The 16,349-nt window shown below is 36.4% G+C and overlaps 1 protein-coding gene across 1 annotated transcript in view; it reads right to left on the minus strand.

The window, feature by feature from the left end:
- Positions 1 to 16,349, minus strand: part of LOC140152801 (probable methylmalonate-semialdehyde/malonate-semialdehyde dehydrogenase [acylating], mitochondrial) — an 80,802-nt gene that overhangs the window by 18,059 nt on the left and 46,394 nt on the right. Inside the window, exons 4-13 of the mRNA XM_072175299.1 lie at positions 15,708 to 15,782; positions 14,376 to 14,537; positions 12,955 to 13,033; positions 12,357 to 12,480; positions 10,893 to 10,923; positions 10,320 to 10,467; positions 6,472 to 6,653; positions 6,094 to 6,223; positions 4,124 to 4,305; positions 3,492 to 3,671 (exon numbers count right to left, since the gene is read on the minus strand). Of these exons, the coding sequence (XP_072031400.1) occupies positions 3,492 to 3,671; positions 4,124 to 4,305; positions 6,094 to 6,223; positions 6,472 to 6,653; positions 10,320 to 10,467; positions 10,893 to 10,923; positions 12,357 to 12,480; positions 12,955 to 13,033; positions 14,376 to 14,537; positions 15,708 to 15,782 (1,293 nt within the window). The remainder of the gene's footprint in view (positions 1 to 3,491; positions 3,672 to 4,123; positions 4,306 to 6,093; positions 6,224 to 6,471; positions 6,654 to 10,319; positions 10,468 to 10,892; positions 10,924 to 12,356; positions 12,481 to 12,954; positions 13,034 to 14,375; positions 14,538 to 15,707; positions 15,783 to 16,349) is intronic.

The following is a 16,349-nucleotide window of genomic DNA, read 5'->3' on the forward strand; positions in this document are numbered from 1 at the left end:
GATGGAATTTTTTAGGTATGAAGGGCATGTTAAATGGTCATATTGTTTTGAATTTTAAGTTCTACATATATTTAGCTTTCTCAGATTTTTTAGATTTTAAAAATTGGACGTTTCTAGCAGAAGTTATAGAAGATTGCGTAAAAATGGTGAATTCTAAGTTTTGACAACATAACTTATTTTGAAAATCTGTAACATTACTAACCGTTCAGCACAAAGTTATTTGGAAAAAGTTATGCAGGTATTTTAGTTGTGCCCTGTTCATATTTCCACTAAATAGCCGATATCTATCTATTATTTATGACGTTACGAAGAAATCATTATATGGAATTAAGGATTTGTGGCCTAATCTCATTCTCTCTTTGGCGGTAGTTTTAAATATAGTTATTGTGGTGTGAGGTCCATGTCATTTGAAATGCTTGCAGAGATCGAACTGGTTGTGGTACAGAAAATACGGCTCCTCAATTTACTGTACAGCAGCGTGGATTTCTTTCAAAAACTTACTGGCAAACCGGCAGCTATGTTGAGACACAAAGAAGATTCATTAGACGATAGTGTATAACGTAAAGAAGTTTCACGAGCACGGAACTGTCAGGAATCGGCAGAGTGAAGCTTCAGGTGCTCAGTAAGACTGTAAGAACTAGAGCGAACATTGCAGCTGTCCGGCAAGCTTTAAGGCGCAACCCCAACAGTAGTTGTCGTCAAATGCTGTGCCAAACATCCCACGTTCTTCATTTAATCGTATCGTGCCATTTTTCAAAGGTATGCGAGTCGTTTTTCATCGATTTTACATTATTGCATGCCACGCCAAAACAAATAAAGGTAGCGTGCTGAAATTAACAGAATAAGTAGGAGACATGTCCAACATTATAATGCTGGTATCAAAATTAGATACACTGCCCGTCTTCTATTTTTAGTTATTTTTGCAAACACGGTACAAATCATTCTGGGACACCCTGTATTCAGATGCAAGCGACTCGGGTTGCACAGCGTGGTCAGCAGAGTGTGGTGGGTTTAAGTTTTTCAATATTGGAATACAGTTGAGAAGGAAAAGAGTTCCACCTGGAGAGAACTTAAAGGTGTTTTTTTAAAAAGCTCACATCAGTGAACAATATTAGTTGTGTGTATAGGTTTAAACTCTACCAATGTGTTTTTTTAGCTTTGCAAGCCTTTACACCCCAACTGCAAGGAAAGAAGATATCATTTTTAGATACACTTCCAACCAAAAAAACTTGAGTCATTGGGGTAAGAGAATGAACACTAAATGCAATATTTGTGGTAAAAAGGAAACTCTTCAACATTTGAACAACTGCAACGTAATGTTTTTAAAAATGCATTTTACTGAAGGTATATTTTCTTGTACAGTATTGAATGTTTTGTTTGTATTGGTATTTATGGTTCTGTGGAGATATAGGGATGGTATTCTGTCTACTCCAGTCTCTAGTCTGGATAATGTGTTTACTTTTCAATCGGTTTGTTTAATGTTTGTTATGTTTTTAATGATTGCAATAAAGATTGAAATGATCAAATAAATAATGATGATCAAGGGGTGGTTACAAAAGGTAGAATGAAACTAGAGCTACAGGAAATATCTTTGAACATTTTCAATTTGTGTAAGACCAAGGGTATTGAAATAGAAATAGATTGGGTCTCCAGGTCTGACAATTCTTGAGCAGAAGATTAGCTTTTGATGAATGGGGAGTTTTTGACATGATTGACAAAATGTGGGGACCACAATCTGTAGACCGGTTCGCTGACAAGTTTAACACAAAACTGAGAACATTTAATTCTAAATACTGGTTGCCCAAAACAGCTCACATGGAGCACAGCATTGGTTGGATCCACCAATAACATTGGTGGGCAAGGCAGTCAAACACTTAGTGGCATGCAAGGCTCTAACGACTTTAGTAGTACCTTGCTGGACTTCGACTGCATTTTGGCCAATTCTCTTTTCACCGCATAGTAAATATGAGAAAGCCATAGTGAATGTAATAATGTTCAGTGATCCAAAGCACATTTTTTGCAAGGGAAAAATCCCAACTCTGTTCGGATCCCCGAAAATGACTAGTGCTGATTTGTGTTTAAGGTTAAATGGAGCCTTGTACTAACTACAGTATGATATTCTAACTTTGACCCCTATACCTTTGTGTTACATAGGGCCTATTATTAGTTTGAAATTGTGTTGAAGGTTATGAAAACAGCTGTATGCCTACAAATATAGGTATGGTGAGCCATATTTTGGAGATTGATGTGTTTCTTCTGGATTGAAATATCAGCCACTGGGCAAGATATGTTTATGAATCTCCACTGGGAGGTGTGGTGGTAATCATGGCAATGCCACAAATGATGTGAGGATATCATTATGGAAAGCCACTGGACACACGTACATGTATAACAAGTTTTATCCACTGGGAGTTTTTTACAGAGAATATTATAGCAAGGACTATCAAAGGTCAGCTTTCTCAACTTTCTCACTGCCGAGCATGGGCTGACCATTAGGTCCAGGTGAAGAGTTTAGCGCAAGAGAATAAAGATCAACATTTAGTCTGATAGATGATAGATGTTTTTTATTTTCAGGGTTGTGGTGTCTGGTAAATTTACTTTGGAAACTGTGTTAATGGCTTCTAGAGCACCCTTAGTATAGCTATGCATTTGATCCTTGGAAGGCATGGTGTTTATCTCAAAACATTTTACATCTTCCTGCACAAAATGATATAGCCAGATATTTGATAAAATTGTTTAATGAGGCCCCTTATACCAGATTGGAACGATACACGATAAAATGGTATCATGATTGCTCAGTTTTATTTAAAGATAACCCTTGTTAAATGATTTGAAAGGCCAGCTTCACGCTTTAGTTGAGAAAGATGGTTCGCCAGAGAATCTGGTTGAATGCAGACTATGCACAATATTATTGATATCCTACACAGGATTTCTTTGACACTCTTGAGCTGGCAGAGTTGAGAGTTTGTGACATCCAATACTTTCATTTGAGTGAAAAGTAAAATGGATCAATTTAAGGATGGCGAGTGGCTTATCACAGCAGCCAGAGGCAAAGTAACATGCCTGGTATGTATGTTCTGTAGGAATATCACATTAGCTGATACCGAGCTTGATAGTTCTGAGCAGTTTTTCTTCAGACCTATCGTGTATATGAAATCAACTGGAATTTGGAAAGTATTTACTGAGGACAGGTAAAATATCTTATTCTAGATGTAAAGATTTGTTCAAGGAGGCCTGTGAAGTATTGGGAGTAAATTACAATAGATTTGGACTACACAACCAACCTATTCATTTATTCACTCATTCAAATGATTGATCATTTGCTCAACTCATCCATCAATTAATCACTCTCATCAATCAGTCAATCAATCAATCAATCAATCAATCAATCAATCAATCAATCAATCAATCAACTCACACAATCATTCTTTTATCCATTTGCTCAGTGCACACAATTTAGGTCATTTAGTATTTTTCCTATTAAAACTCACCTGCCCAACATCAATCTTTTCTGTGTATTTGCGTGCGGTGGCACCATTTGTTGTGAAGATAGCGGTACCATTGCCATATGGGTTGTTGTTGATTAGATTGATGGCTTCATCCAATGTATCCACTTTTACAATGATAAGAACTGGCCCAAAGATTTCTTCTGTGTAGCATTTCATGTGAGGCTGTTAGAGTAAACAAATGACATATGTTATTTCACAGACAATTCCCCCTAAGAACAGGCCTTGTCTTTTGAGGCGAGTGAGAGTGATTACTCGCCATCACTCGCCTAAAATGAAGCTGAGGAGAGCTTTTAATCACTCGCCTACAGCTCACTTGGCAAGTTTTGAGGAGAGTGATTTGTCACTCCCCAGCAATTTTCAAAAGACAAGGCCTGTAAGAATATTGATCACTTATATAATATCCCTCTCCACATCCCTTATAAAATGCTTTATAATATTTTCAATACATTTGGTACTTCTGACAGAGTTGAAAAACAGTCAAGTATTAGACTTGTGGTCACCAAGCTATAGCTTCAAATAGGTGCACAAGTGCTTACTTCAAATTTCACACCACCAAATAGAATTATGGTTGAGTGCCCTTAACATTACTACACAAAATATTGTCACTGACTCACCTCAACATTAGAGATAATGGTAGGCCCAACAAAGTTTCCTTTCTCGTAGCCAGGTACTTGGACATCACGTCCGTCTAGTAATAAATCAGCGCCCTCATCTTTACCAGACTGGATGAGTTCACAAACGCGATCCTTGGATGCAGGGGAGATAAGTGGTCCCAGATCTGCTCCTGGTTGATCTCCTACGGAATGACAATAAAATAAATATGGATGGTAATATATAATGATGATTGGGGTTATCAAATTTGTTATGGTAGTGTAGTTGTATTGTTGTTTTTGTCTGGTTTTGTATTTTCATTCTGTTTTCAGGACCCCCCCCCCTTCCGAAGAAAATGCTAGCCCCCTTATTTTGTACTTCTTTCTTTACACAGACTATAAACCACCTTATTTTACATTTTTCTTTTTGAAAACACTTGTAAAATCAAAAGTGTCAAAACCTTTAATATATATACGAGGGGTATCAAAAAGTTTTAGAAATGCCCAGAAGTGAAAGAGCTATATCAATGAAATTTTGTCAGTGCAATCACTGGTCCTTATGTACACTATGGTGCAAAATGGTCTCATAAGTATGTTTACTTTTTTTTACAGGAGCTAGATGTCACTACCTGCCTATGTAACAAGATAACCAGCAAAATGGAGAAAATTGAGGCATGCAGCATGATTAAGTTCCATTTTGAGGGTTACAGTGCCCAGAAAATCTGTGATGAAATAAAAGTTCCTTTTCCAAAAAGCGACAGTGACATATCACAATCACCACCGAAGATAACTTTCATTTCATCATCAATTTTCTAGGCACTGCAACCCTTCAAAAGCAGGATCTTAATAATGCTGCTTGCCTCAATTTTCTCAATCTTGCAGTTTATGCGCAGTAACTGGGGCAGCAGGTTATTGGCATCTAGTGCCACCTGTAAAAAAAGTAAACATACCTATGAGACCATTTTGGACCATAATGTACATAAGGACCAGTGATTGCACTGACAAAATTTCATTGATATAGCTCTTTCACTTCTGGCATTTCTAAAACTTTTTGATACCCCTCGTATGGTTAGTCTTACACAAATGAGAAAAGATCTAATCCAATTACGCCATAGGAGACAATTATGAAAATTCAGCTATTATCTATGTCATCTTACTCAACAGTAAAGCATACTATTGCCAAAATCCTCACATTCCTAGCACACTTGTAAAGTTATATGTGACATGATTAACAGGAAGAGTCTAATATTGCTAATAGTAATAGGTCCTGTGTCACAACCTGGGGTACCTTTGTGTTACATAGTAAAAAAAAAAAATGAAATGGTTCATACATTTTACCTACACATCTCATTTGAAGTGGTTCATCCTTCTGAGCATTTTGACACCTTTTTTATGGAAATCGGTTAAAAAATGAGAGAGTGCGGGCAAAAACAATCACAAAGTAGGAGGATGTAACCCCACCTCTTTTTTTCCACATTTACAATCATTCTGAGCAAGTATTGGTCTTTTAAATGAACTTTCGTATTTATTCACTTGGTTTAGATGTCTGGGAGTTCATTTAGACATTTTTTTACTAGATTCAAATTTTTAAAGGGGGTTTTAAATCAAATTTACAATATGAATCCTCTCCCTAACCCTCCTCCCCTAATCCTCAGCCACCCTTGGCACATTTCATGCCAAACGTCATAAGAAAATAATTGAAAAATATTTGAAAACAGGATAAAAACATGAGTAATATAGAATAAATTAGCCTCAATTTAAGACCTAATTGAATCTTCTAAGTGAAGGAATACTCAAGAGACAGTGTTTTGAAATCCAAACTGCACATCAAAATGTAACAAAGCCACCTTTTTGTGTACCCCAGTATATGGCACAGGATCAATACTGATTTTGAGTTATAGACAAAATCTGTAACTTGGTAATCAGAATCTGGGTAGGGGTGACTTGATCAGGTCACATTACACAATTTAGCACTGGACCACTGGACCTCTTACCAGCATTAACTTTTAGTTGCTTGGCTCTCTCCACTAATTCTGGGATCCATTCATGTGATTCTCCTACCATCACAGCAGTAGATATGGCCATGCACCTCTGACCAGCAGCTCCAAATGCGGCACCTGTTAACTGTACAGAAATACAATAGCACCATGTTTCAGAGGAAAGGAAGAGTGGCAACAACTAATGATGAGGCATACTGGGTTCTCATTTTCTTTTGGAATGTTCTCTATGATCAAAGAGTATATTTTTATGGTTCTTGGCTCCCATGTTACATTGGACTCTCTTGCCAGCCTGACTTGCTCTCTTACGTACGGTATATAAATACTAGCTTGATCAGATCCAACAAACGATACCTGATATCTGGGTATACATACCTGATTCAGTGTGTTAGTCTTGTTGGCATCTGGCATGACGACACCATGGTTCTTGGCACCCATGTTACATTGGACTCTCTTGCCAGCCTGACTCGCTCTCTCATGAATATATATACCAGCTTGATCAGACCCAACAAACGATACTGCCCTGATATCTGGGTTGTCACAGATGAAGTTTACAGCTGCAAAAATAAAACATTATTGTAAATGGCTATTTGTCAAAATGCCATTGATTCTTTTTGGCAACACTATTAACTATTCCAGCTCCAGTGACACATCATTAATTTCCCTGGACCTTTGAATATATTGTAATAGGTACTAGTATGCTACTTTGAAAAACAAAGAATAATAGAGCTGTAGTGCTAATGGTGATGCCCCTCCAATGAATATTAGCGTAATCCTACCCAGGGCAATATGCATGAGGTGTCACTGGAATCATAACAGATAATAACTGATGATACTGGACTTTGCCAGTTGGTGAATCTTCTTTACTTATTATTATTCTGTTAGTGTGACGAGCACCCTCATTCCCACAACTCAACCATGACAATGAGCCCACAGGACATAGGCGTAGATTCCGGGGGATGGGGGGGGGGGAGATAAATCCCCCCCCAATATTTTCCAGGGGGGTGGTCCATACAATCATCCCCCCAATGTTAACACCTGTATGTGGATTTCTGAACAAATTAACCTCATGTTTGCCAATTTTAGCCCCCAAAGCCCAACATTTTTTGTGCATTCGTACCATAAACTTATACGGTCGCCAAAAGGTGTCGGATTCACTATATTTCAAGACATTTTTTCCAACCCCATCCTCCCCATGTCAAAAAGAAATCTATGCCACTGCCACAGGGAGGTTACTGAACTCATCCTGGACAAAGCAGATGTGTGTAAATATGTGCACATCTAAAATGGCACTCTGTGTTAAATTCTCCCTGTCAAAACCATGTCCTGCAAACTTATATTGTTAGCATAACCAAGCGAGGTGTAGGTACCGGATAATCCAAGGTAAGGTTCATTATTGATTGGAGATTATAATTTTTTTCTATACTCTAAGTAAGAGGAAATATATCAAGTGTAAGAAGTGTTATTGACGAACACAGGGACCTGCAGTAAATTACTACGGTAGTTGGGACCAATACAATTGGAGACAAATTAATGTGGTTACGTTAAAAATACCCTTGTCCTGCAACTCTTAATTAAAAGAGAGCCCTCTATTAATAGATTTTCATTAAACGACATCATCTGGAAGTAGTTCGATTTCATGTATCACAAAATTTTGAAACCTTCATGCTGATTAATATTTGATAAAACAATATTACTTCTATGCTAGTAAATATACTGACTTTCTTCCTTGAAATTCCAATTGGTTCAAATCAATTTAATTTTTAGCGATTCAGATCGGGCCAATTCAGAAGCAACCAATGTGATCAACTTGTCACTAGCATATACACAGGAGATCGGTTTAAGGAGGCTGTGTACTCTCAGACATGCATGTAGTAAAAGTGCAATAACTTTGTAATTATTTGCGCAAGACATATAAAAGTATACATTTTTATGAAGGCAAGACATCAATAAATCTTAATATAAATACAGATTTGGGGTAAAAACAACAATTATGAAAAAAATCACAAAAAGTGAGTTTTTGGCAATATTTGTTAGGTACATCATAACAAAAAACACTCTTTCCAAAATATTTTATTTTGTTTTTAGCTCAATCTTGAGGCTCCATTCCAAAAATGTTTTTTTAAATTTTTTTGATATTGGCCTTATTTTTTGAGATATTGACCATATAAGGCATCAAATTGAACTTTTAAAATTCACAAACGCCTATTTGCACAAAATGATGCCTAAAATCGGAAATAGACCAAAATATAAAAAATGAGAAAACAGTTTCTTGAGTCGATCATGCTTTTTACGATGATCATATTTGCTTACCTATAGATGCTGTATTTATTGAGTTATCGTGTACCTAAATCGTCATTTTACCGAGAAAATGAACATTGAAATAATGGCCGTTGAAGTTTAAAGTGGTCACATTTTGCACTTTCATCGAATCTCGCAGGAGAATGCGGCAGTTTTTATTTTTCTACCTTACATTACATAAACATCGGGTAAATCCACGGCCCCTTGAGAAGTTTGAGCGAAATCCATTCGTAACTTGATATTTAAATCGGGGGAAAGAACTTGAAAAAACCCACATTTTATCAGCTAAAATGGAGCCATTTGACCACTAGGTTTTTGTACTTCTGTGGTGTTTCCATAAGATGCGCCGCGCATGTAGATAAGCGTCGCGTATGCGTATTTGTGCGTTAACAAATTGCGCGATACGCAACGCGATGCGTTGTTGCGTGCGTGTACCCTTCTGGTACAACAAAGATTTTCTTTCCTTTTCAATTTCAAACACGAGTGGAAGAGTGAAATAAAATCCTTAAAATATTGCAGTTGGAGTTTACAAATCTGGATTTTCATTCCTTGTATTTATAAAAACACAACAAAGTACAAACATATCAAAAACACTCAATTTTGCGAAAGAAACAATGTCTAGAGTACACAGCTGCCTTAAGCAGCCCACTCTTGCTACCATCATGACAACATCTTTTCCTAACTGAACATTGCATAATATCACAATAAATGCAGCAACAGGTGTGTCATCAGATGTCAAATTTTATGCATGTCATATTTGTAATGAAAATCTATGCCAGCTGGCTGAAAATAATATGTACCCAAACCTACTGCTTGACAGATTCTTTTAACTGCAATATTGCACAAGAGCCAAGGTATGCATATTGACAAATTGATTTAACTAGAATTTTGCGGTTCTCGGGTAGCAGTGTTCTCCACGCAAAGCTTCGTCCGCAATGCCTCCACCTTCATGACCTTGACATGCTTCATTTTAACAGGGGCAATTTCACTTGGAGCTGGAAAGAAAAAAATTCCTATTCCAAAAAATAAAAAATAAATTAAACAAAAATTAATGCAAATTTATGTTTCATATATTAATTGACTATAGCCTTAACAATTCCCGAGAAATTGGACAGAATGACATTTATGCAAATTTAATAAAATGAATACACCTGGACACAATAAAATGCATTATTAAATATTATATCCCTTTCTCTTGATGTTGCAAGGACACTAAAAGTATTGTAATTACTGTAAAACAGTGAATGAGCAAGTCATATAAAAATTTTCTTCTGACATTTTTAGATACTGTTTCATAAATATGGAGAAGTGATGTACCTTATGATAAGAGGTACACCGCCAGTTTGGGTTGAGCAAAAAACAACAACCCAGATAATCGGCTGAACAGAATAGCACAATACGTATGCATGATTATATAGTTCCTAATACAGGCGAGCTCGAACACCTGTTCTTGTACTCTCTAACACCTGTTCTTGTATTGAGTCAACATTGCAGATTTATAGTTGTAATCTATGTGGATTTCCCAAGACTGATTTATTTTTTAAACTGAAAATTGAGTTGCATAAAAATTATTTTGAACATTTGATGCTTAAGGGCTCAACTAACCTAACTAACAGCATATTCTACAACAGAAGCTCACTGTCAAGTTGTTTCTTAAACATACCCCATGAATATCATACACACTTGATAACTTCAAGTATGTTATTGACATCAATGTTTTGTGTGTGCATGTGTTTGTGCTGTAAGCGTGCTGACATACCATCCTGGTACGCATGTGTGTACACTCTGTGCGATTAACTGAACATGCGCAATTTGTTTGGCAACCAACGAAATACGCACTTACGTCACTACAGAACTTGAGGTGTACCAAAGTTAGCATAACACTCTAATTGGTTTATCACATACCACAAGAACACACTTACCATCATGCTGGCCATGGATTATATTAACAACACCGTCTGGTAAGCCTGCCTGTTTAGCAAGCTCCACAAGCATCATAGAACAACCGGGATCACGTTCTGATGGTTTCATCACATATGTGTTACCGCATACAGCTGCCATGGGGAACATCTGTATCATAAAGAATCAAGAAATGTTTGGCTTAGAATAGAATATCATTTATGCATGTTGATCATTGGGATGATTATAACAACATAATTTGTACAGCAAATCTTGAATTTTCTCTTCAAGCTTCATCCACTGATGAATAAGAAGGAGCTGACCTTAATCCAATCATTATTATTTCCCTTCCTATTTTTTTCTGTACTCCTCATTTTTCATTCCTTCTTTTCTGGTAAAGAAAAGAACTTAGTTTTAAGCTTACTCAACTACCATTGTCAAGTTAATCAGTGAATATCATGAACATTTCTTATACTATGGTTGGGAAATAACAGTCCAATCATCAAAATGTTAATCTAAGCTGTAGATTCAGAGTATCATACCTCCCCAACATAAACACACACAAACAAAAATCCAAAAGTCAAAATAATACTTACCCACAAGGGGATCATGGCAGGAAAGTTAAATCTGTGATTTAATACAGAGAGAAAACATTAAAAAGAACTCATGAAATAGAAAAACAAAAAATACTAGATCAGAAAATCTAGTCATCAAAAAAGAATGTTTTTAATTTATAAATCTACAGGTAAAACAGATTTTTCTTATTGACTGTCAATTGATATATAAAAACAGGGAAAATTGATTCCAACTGACTAGCAGGGAACCAAAGGATGGATCCAAAAGGATACAACAGTGTCACACTTGCGATGGATAGTTACATAGAGGATGCAAAATCCAGGAATGTACAATCATACTGGTGGGAAATTTGCCTGCCTTGGGAGACAATGTTATTTTTTAGAAGGAAATGATACAGGGAACCAAACTAAGTGATGAGAATAAGGGAAATGGGTCCATTTTTGTGAAAACAATTCATACAAAAAGCCCATTTTGCCACACAAAATATTTGAGCAGGGAATCATGGCAGGTTTGGGTGCAAGCCTCATATTTTTGATATCTCAGTTGTGGCAGGTCGTCTGGTATCCCAGGTGAATATATGCTAAAGTTTGTTTGGTTTATATCAGGCGGAAAAAAGAAGACTCATAACACCGTATATTGATATAGAATTGCGTGTACGCTGTTGGGCACAGTGCTCACGCTAGTTGTGCGTTGTGTAATGTGTGCCTGCTGCACGCTTATGTGAATTTACGCGAGCATAGTTGGGACTTTATTGACGCACGCAGTAACAAAAGCCAAATAATTTCCGCCTTATATAAGCCGAACAAACTTTACTTGTGGTGCAGTAACAACAAAAATAGCCAGTAAGAATCTAAATGGTTAATGTATGATATTATCACTAGTTGTTCCAGTAAGAATCACAACCTGCTATGATAATGTCATATTTTAATGTCTCCATTAGCATTGTGTGTGTATGATTGCCTGTGATAAGCTTGAGTTCACTCATCATGGTACATGCACTCGTATACGGCATACAATGATTATTGAGTGAACTTGTGCATATCAAAAGCAAGTCATCCATTCACTGTATAATATCAGCACAAGCACTTCATAACTCATGTTTGTGGTTATTTTAGAGACCCATTATACAATAAAATGTGGTATTTATCCACTCAGTTTTGGAGCCCACCACTCCGCGGCAATTTTGGCACTGGAGCCCACGACTCAAGAGTCCAAAATTGCACAATTTTATTGAATTAATCAAGTATTTGGTCAATTAGGTCAATTAGAATTTGGTCAAATATGCATGATTTTCATCAAATGCCACCCAGCACTAAAAATATCCTAGCTACAACCCTGATACAGAGCAAGGTTTGACATAAATGGTCACCCAAATGGTTATAAAATAATATAAATAGGACACAGGACAGTAATGGTATAAATGTCCATGTTTTGTGGTTATTTGAGGGGAACCATTTCACCCTAAATCATAATGTGTTACTTACGGTGTAATACCAGCACACACACCCAATGGGACTCTCATTGTGAAGATGTCCATGTCTTTGGATACTCCAGGTAATGTCTCACCTAGCTGTAACGATGTGATACTGCATGCATGCTCAACAACCTCTGTAAGAAATCAAGTACTTGTCTTGTGAAAATCTGTGTATGCAACATTTATTACTCACTTGCATGACTAACACAAATGCACAACGGTCCCCATGCACATAAATTCTCATATCAGACGTTCATTTCATTTAAACTCTAAAATTATTGTTTTTCCCTCTCTAGAGTATTTTATCAGCTGCAGATCGTCTATAATGAATTCCATCAATCTGATGTCAAAAATATTTCACCATAATTTAACCACTTTTTTTCCAAAGCAAGATGCCTTAAATTGGGTTAGAGAGACCCAGGCTGTTATCTTGACTTATATCAAGACTCTCAAGGAAAAATACCTCTGGAGTCCAGAAGTATTTCTCCTTAATAATTTGATGGTTTTTTTAAATGGTTTTTTGGGTTGTTTTTTTTGCTATGATTCAAATACTCCATTTTGATTATTTCAGTTCAAAATTCCTTTGCAATGAAGACTATTGTACTTACGCAATCCTCTCATCACATCTCCCTCTGCATCTGCATGAGTCTTGCCCTGTTCTAATGTGATATTCTTGGCAAGATCTTTCTACAAAGTAAGAATAAACAAGTGATAAAATATTAGTCAGACTTTAAAATTATTATATTGAACCTGTTTTTCCTTGTTATAGTTTTTAACATTGCCCAAATATTGCAAGATGTGATTGGATCAGATATTTTACAAAATAAAATTAAAATGCATATCAAGATGTAGTTATGTCCAATTTAGATTTTGCATATCTTCGTTTAAAGATTAGAAGAATCATTAAATAAAACTTATGTATTCTCCATGTAGTCCTGGACTGTGAATACCGTATTTAGTCGAATAGTCGCCCCCCCTCAAATAAACGCCCCCCGCCACTTTATTCAACCAAGATGTTTCAAAAATTCCGATATTTCCATGCTATCTTGTGTAGTAAGCTTACCAAGTTGCTCACATGGTCGCGAGAACAGCAATAAATGGCGATCCGAACCCGGAAGTGAACCAAAAGTCAGTGTCAAAAGGTCATAGTTCGTCTTTTTAGCGTGACTTTTAAGCTTACCTAATGATTTTAACGGGAATTTTCGTGCTAAAAATGACCTCTAATAAACGCCCCCCCTTGGGAAAATGTAACGCCCCCGGGGGCGTTTATTCGACGAAATACGGTATTACATAAATTATCCCTCAAAATTCAAAGGCCAGCACTTCTAACAATCTGACTATGCAATTTAGGCCCAGTCCACACTAGTATATTTTCGTCATCGTGTCGTAATTACCCGATTATGACACGATTATGATACATGAATGATGAGAGCGTCCACACGGTCAGCATCTCGTCATCGTGTCGTAATAAATTCACGCTATGGTAATTACGAAGCCCATTGAGTAAACATAAATACAACGACAAAATGCGTACACACAGGTAATTTTCATCATTAATTACGACACGATCATGCTAGAAACCGGCCCAATGATGGAAATTTTCATCATTCGCGAATGATGACACGATTGTAATATGCCGACGGCATTGAGCGGACACACGGTACTAATATTATAATACGATTATGACACGATCGTAATCGACGGGAAAAAACACACTCGTGTGGACCGGGCCTTATTCTTCATAACACATCAATAAAAAAACAAGTGCAGTATTCATTCCATTAACCACTCATGCCCCAGTGACTTTACAACAATCAAACTGATATTATTAACTGCCCATGAAAATCTGGATTTATGGTCTGAAACATATGGAACACTGATGATGATGGATGAATATTTTGGGACATCTTTTACATATGCAATTATGTAAACAATGTAAAAAATAAGCAGTATAGCACCCACCCAAAATGACTGCCCTGGGCGGTTGGTTAATGGAACACATACTGTACATAAAAATCCTTGTACTTACAATATTGTCTCTGATAAGTGCCTGAAATTTGAACATAATCTGTTGCCTAGTTAAGATGGTTGTGTCATTCCATGCTGGGAATGCATCTTTAGCTGCCTGCACTGCTGCTTGCATCTCATCTGGTGTGGCTTTGGGTACCCTAGTAACAACTTCATTTGTGGCCTGGAAGTTTGTAAAAAGAAGCATATTACAAGTAGCAAACAAAAATACAGTGATTTGTAACCATAAGGTCCCTCTGGTCATCGTGTTGTACCTAATGGTAATATTTCCACTTAGCTCCAACAAAATCCAAGAATATATATACTTATTTTACCTCATGGTCTTAATCTACACTTTTTTGCCCTTTGATTACCATGAAAAATTTTTACTTCCATCCCTCTTTTTCATATTCACCAAATATCACAAAAATCCAACAATCTTTATTTATTTGTCTGAATTAATTTGGTAAAATATGTAAATTAATTGAAAATTTTTGCATGTTTGCATAGGTCTATAAATCTGGGATCCCTGGCCTAAATGTATGGTAATGAATTTTGAAACATTTGATGTCTACAATAAATTGGAAGAGGAAGTCATTTCATATTTTTTATAATGTCTATCATATATTTAATAGTCCAACAATAGGTCAACCTGTAATGAATTTTTATACAAAGCATGGATCACTGGATTTCAAACTACAAAGGAAATTATTCATGTTTCTTCTCATGAACTCGGCACCCTTTCTCAGTGCATGAGTCATTTCCTACTCATGGAAATCTTTAAAAATAGTGTGTGCATATAAATCATTATGGGCTCATATTGAAATTCCCTTACACAGGAAGGTGTGCGCCATCCTGCAGCTTTCCTGTGCTAGCCTTCTTTGTTAAAATCCTGGGCAGGGTGTATCACTGATGCATATAATCCATCCGTTTATGACCAAGCTTTCCTAAGGCGCTTAGCGAGGGGAATCCTGCCTTCTTTCTGTGTGAAAACGGGGTAGGGTATTTCAATATGAGCCCTATATATTATTTGTCAATGGATTGCAGTTAAATTCAGATATTTGCTTGTTCTGGGCTATAGTCTGTTTCTGTGTTTTCTGTAGAAAATTGTTAACACTGATAAAAGGAAACTAGAGCAGTTACCGCACCATAGCTGAACCATGTGGCTTCGACAGTATACTGTGATATAGTGCTGTCAAATGTGTTGGACTTTAAGCCACCTCCTGGGGTCACACTTTTGTTTTCGAGATGTTTAATTTGAAAAATACCCCGAATTGGGTGCAAAAATAATAAATAAGTAAATACATAAATAAATAAATAACACATTTTTTTTTTAATTACTAATTCAGCTTACTGGATTATGGACATCAATCCATTCTGTAGTTTTGGATTCCACAAACTCTCCATTGATGAATAGTTTGGTTGTTGCCTGCAATTGAAACAAGATATCAAATACAATATGTCACAATTTGGATTCAATAGCAAAGGTCTTGTAAAAATCACAAAAGGTGCATGGTTGACCTGTGCAGATGACAGTATTGATGAGAAATACGGGCTGTTATTTGGTTTTATTGTGGTAAAATAGACGTATGTGTTTTTATCTAACACAAAACTTGAGTAGTCCCAGTACACATGGTACCTCAAGACTTGACATCATATTGCATCAGCCCCTTATCTTTCCAAATAATCATAGTGTGAGAGATAAGATGAAGAGTACTATGACAATGACACAGCAAGTCTTAATCTATTGTTACCTGACTAGGAATGCATACCAGCATGAAGCGGATTTCATGAAATCTGATGCAATATCTTTATACAGAAGGGCTTACTTTTTCCATACCTTAAATTTCAAAAGATGTTTATATTATTATTTCCATTGTGTTCCCAATGGGTAAAAATGGGTTTTTCTTCCATATTATTTGAAAAGTGCTTATTTTTTCCATATCAAAAAGTAGAGAATCATCAAGTTTATTTTTATCTTTATATCCCTGCACTA

This window comes from Amphiura filiformis, chromosome 5, assembly GCF_039555335.1.
Source record: "Amphiura filiformis chromosome 5, Afil_fr2py, whole genome shotgun sequence".
In the NCBI taxonomy this organism is placed as follows: Eukaryota; Metazoa; Echinodermata; class Ophiuroidea; order Amphilepidida; family Amphiuridae; genus Amphiura; species Amphiura filiformis.